The sequence below is a fragment of the Bidens hawaiensis genome, unplaced genomic scaffold (assembly GCF_021521415.1).
Source record: "Bidens hawaiensis isolate Kalapana, Puna unplaced genomic scaffold, B.hawaiensis_p1.1 tig00071520_1, whole genome shotgun sequence".
In the NCBI taxonomy this organism is placed as follows: Eukaryota; Viridiplantae; Streptophyta; class Magnoliopsida; order Asterales; family Asteraceae; genus Bidens; species Bidens hawaiensis.
Window position 1 is genome coordinate 14,429 of NW_027502513.1, and position 4,414 is coordinate 18,842.

At 34.2% G+C, this 4,414-nt stretch overlaps 1 protein-coding gene across 1 annotated transcript; it reads left to right on the top strand.

Annotated features, from left to right (window-relative positions):
* Positions 1 to 1,949: 1,949 nt before the first annotated feature.
* Positions 1,950 to 4,016, top strand: LOC143605805 (ninja-family protein mc410-like). The gene is made up of 2 exons (XM_077081785.1): positions 1,950 to 2,700; positions 3,380 to 4,016. The coding sequence occupies exons 1-2, from the start codon at positions 2,031 to 2,033 to the stop codon at positions 3,826 to 3,828; spliced, it is 1,119 nt and encodes a 372-aa protein (XP_076937900.1). The 5' UTR covers positions 1,950 to 2,030; the 3' UTR covers positions 3,829 to 4,016.
* Positions 4,017 to 4,414: the final 398 nt, after the last annotated feature.

Below are 4,414 nucleotides of genomic sequence, written 5' to 3' on the forward strand. Positions count from 1 at the left end.
ATTATAATCTTACCCCATCAAAACCCACAAATCTTTTTCCAATTTCTCGCGATTTCTCCGAGAAAATCGCGAGAAATTGATGGGTTTTTGTGTGTATTTGATGGGTTTTGCTGGGTTTTTGTTTATATTTGATGGGTTTTTGTTTATGATTGATGGGTGTTGCTGGGTTTTGTGAGTAGTAGGATAAAGTTGTGTTTTTAGTTGAATTGGGGTTTTAAATTATTGCTCAGTTTGATGCAATTTCACTGATAAAATTGTGAGAAATTGATGGGTTTGTGTTTATATTTGATGGGCTTTGCTGGGTTTTGTGAGTTGTTGGGTGAAGTTGATGTTTTTAGTGTTTTGGGTTTTAAATTATTGCTTAATTTGATGCAATTTCACTGATAAAATTGCGAGAATTTGATGGGTTTTGTGAGTCGTAGGATAAAGTTGGTGTTTTTAGTGTTTTGGGTTTTGAATCATTGCTCAATTTGTTGCAATTTTACCGATCTAGATTGTGTATTGTATGAGTTTATCTGTTTGATATTAGTGTGTTTCGTTTGATTTACGGATTTCTGTTTGTAATTTGTAGGTGTTAATCTGTGATTGTAGTCGTTTTAGGGTTTCAGTTGACTGAAATAGTAAATTAATGATGCTTTCGCCAAGAAAGTTTGTAATTAGTAAGTGCTTTAGATTGAGTTGTTTGGATTTAGTAAGTGCGGCTAGATAATTTGCTGGAGTTAAATTTAAAATTAAGATTCAAAGAAGGAAAAAGATGATATTGATTGCAGTAGCTTAGAAGTTAGAACAGTTAATAGATGTGCTAGTTAAGGACTTAAGTGCTGAAATTTGGATGAATAAGTTACTATTTAGTCATTTTTGGTATAGTTTTTATTAAAAGGTTCTTGAACTTTTATGATATAGATCTTGCATTACATAGTAAATCAAATTACTTGGTCAACAAAAGTTTAAAAATAATATATAATTTCAGTCAATCTGTTGAAAAAAATGTAAAGAAGGCTACTTTGTATGTATTATCATCAATTCATCGAGTTATTTGGAATTAGTAACTGCAGTTAGATAGTCTGCTGGAGTTTAATCTAGACCTAAGATGTTAATGCGGAAAAATATCGGATTTCGGTCAAGGACAGATCTTTTAGATATTGGTTATTGCGGTGAGATATCGGTAATTTTAATATCATATAAAATTCATATATATAGCTATTTAACATTAATTATTCAGTATACTCTCCTACCATTAACAAATTAACATTTTTGCAACTTGCAAAACACTAACAATTGAAAATAAAAAATTGATAATTAAGACTTAAAACAGGAATATCGGTGATATAACTGTCCAATATCGGTCGATATCGCCGATATTATTGGTACATTCTGATAGATATTTTTACCAAGGGGCCGATAACTGATATATCACCGATATAGATATCAATTATCAACTGCATAGATATAGACTAAAGAAAATAAAATGATGTTAGTAGTTTATGTATAGATCTTTAGTTTTATTCATTACGGAGCATTTTAAAGATATGATAAAACTAAAATTTTCATGTATAAAGTTTTTTCAACACAAAGTTACTAAAAACTTGTTTTAAGTTTAGCTACTAATGTCAAAAAGAGATGAAATATCTATATGAATGTACAATCCACTAGAAAATGTACACAACAAAGAAATTAATTATTAAATCTAAAGAAGAATTTGCATAAAGAAAGTAAAAGAATTTTATTTTCTTTAAGTGTTATAATAATTTAAGCCTGCAAATCCATGATTTGACAAGTTATCTTTTTTACATGCTCATTAAAGGCATATAAGCACTTTTGAGTGTTTAGTTATTTTTAGCTGATTATTCTAATTTTTTGTTATTCTTTAGTGAAATTTGTGTTTTCGGGATGAACTTATCAAGTTTTTTATTTAGGTGAACAGAAAGAAGACGATGCTGATGCTTTAACGACTTTTGAAGTTTAACTGACAAGAATTACATCAAATTATATATAAATATTTGTTGGCATATATTTATTTATAACAACGAATGGAGGACGGTAACAGGCTTGATCTCACCTTATCCCTGCCATGTGGCAGGCCATCAGCCGCCTCAAAGGGCAAAACCGTCGCAACATCCGAGGCAAGGACGGATGAAGCTGACCGGGGCAGCAAGTTAATAGACGACTTCAAGAACTTTCTAGATGGTTCCAATCACAAAGACGAGCCGGCTGTCATCGCTCAGAGGATTAATCAGTCAAAACCGGATGAAAGTATCTTTTATGATCTTTCAAAGGGCCCCACTAATGTCGAAGGCGGTACCAAACGTAAGAACATGTTTGATGACATTAATAATCAAAAACGTCACGAACGAGATGCGTATCTTGCCACCTTGCATATTAAACCTCGGGCCCCACACGTCTCGGATGACGGGTCAGCCTCTGAAAACGAGGACGTGGCGGATTCTGAAGCAAATGATGTGTCGAAAGGATCGAAGGAGTCAACCAGTGCTGACTTGAAAAGTCAAAGGGCGTTTACGATTTTATCAGGAAACGTTATGAATTTGCCTTATTCGTTTGCGGTCAAAGAATCAAACACTGTTTCGGGAAGTCAACAGCCCGTGATTCCTGCAAATTTCCCATTGCAGCATTATCCTTCTTATTTTGGACGGGCCCCACCGAACGCAAACAAGCAAAATGATGGTTTGAAGATTAATCAAGGTTATTATTTTTTACTTTTAAAAACTATTGACCATTATTGACCCGATGGCCAATAAGTCAACATGACCATCCAAAAATCTTAGCTTTTTATGTGTTTCATATTAAACCCTTTCCTTTCGCAGCTAATTAAACTTGGTTAGTCAGTTTTTGATAGGCCTGAACGTTTAGTGAACGTTTGACGAGAAGTTCGTCTATACGAAGTTACTAACACGAAAGTTAGATCAATGAACACTAACACATGTCTCGTTGGTTCATGTTTGTTTGTGAACATACGTTCATTTATGTTCGTTCGTTTATATATTAAAAAAGCTTAGGTCTTTTATAATTTAGTATATTTTTATGAAATTAGAATATCATCAATTACAATTTAGTCTACTTTTATTTTTTTTTCCAGGCACAATAAAGTGATATTCACATTTACCTTTAATCTTGTTCAATTATGTTCGTTCATCTGTGTTCATTTATACTGTTAACAAACGAACATAAATGTAAACAAACACGTTCATTTTCTCAATGAACGGGCACGAACAAGAAAACTCTGTTCATGTTTGATGCTTCGATCGTTTGTTCGGTTAAGTTAAATGAACAGAGTTTTTGGATTGCATTATGATCACGAGAGACTGAATTAAGGGTATTTTGGTCAAAAAGATAAAGTTTTATTCTAACAATATTATTTTAGGCGCGGGACCTATAAACACACCAAAGCCATTCGAGAGGGCAAAAGAAGACGGTAAAAAGACCAAAGAAGACGGGCCATCTATGCATACCGAACTCAACACCAAGGGTATAAACGTAATTGGCCAGTCAAAGCCCGAACCGTTACCGTTTGAACACCCTGCTATAAGGCCCGGAATAGCTGCCGACTTGAAATTCGGAGGAAGCGGGTCGTCCCCAAATCTACCGTGGGTTTCCACGACGGGCCCGGGCCCAAACGGGAAAACAATATCGGGTGTTACATATAGATACAGCGGGGCCCAGATCCGTATCGTTTGTGCTTGTCATGGGTCCCACATGTCACCGGAGGAGTTTGTTCAACATGCTAGTGAAGAACAGCCGAGTTTAAACGGTGGGCCCGCGGGTTTACCTTCGTTTTCGAATAGCAACCCGGCTGCGTCTGCTCAGAATTGATCGAAACCGGTAAAAGTTCATGTTTTTTTTCTTGTTTTAGTAATTTAGGTTAATAATAATAGTGGCATTTGATGCAATAATAACTGCTTATGATTTTGTCACATGTGTGGTAAATACAATTATATTTAATATTTATGTTATACATGCATTAGATTATATAGGAAATTGTATGTATTATGTATTGTATTGGATAATGATTACTTAGCATATGAAACCTGTGTAATTTGTTGGGTTCATGGACTGATATTTGTTCTTAGCCGATGCTTCTCGTGAGCAGGAATACCGTCATCCTTGTTGCATGTTTTGGTCCATGGACCTGCTTTTACCAACCTCATGTTTGTTCAATGAAGTTAATGCGGAAAGAAATAACGTATAGTGGTCGATGATCGATATTTGATATATCAGTTATCACGGTGGGATAGCGGTAACTTTAATATCATGTGAAATTTGTGTATATGTGCATAATAAAATATAAAACACTAAAACTTATCTAATATTAATAGCAAAATTAAAAGTCAAAACCAAAACTATCAATCAACAAACTAAATGACTAGATGAGATGAATTGAAGAAGAAACTGACTGACT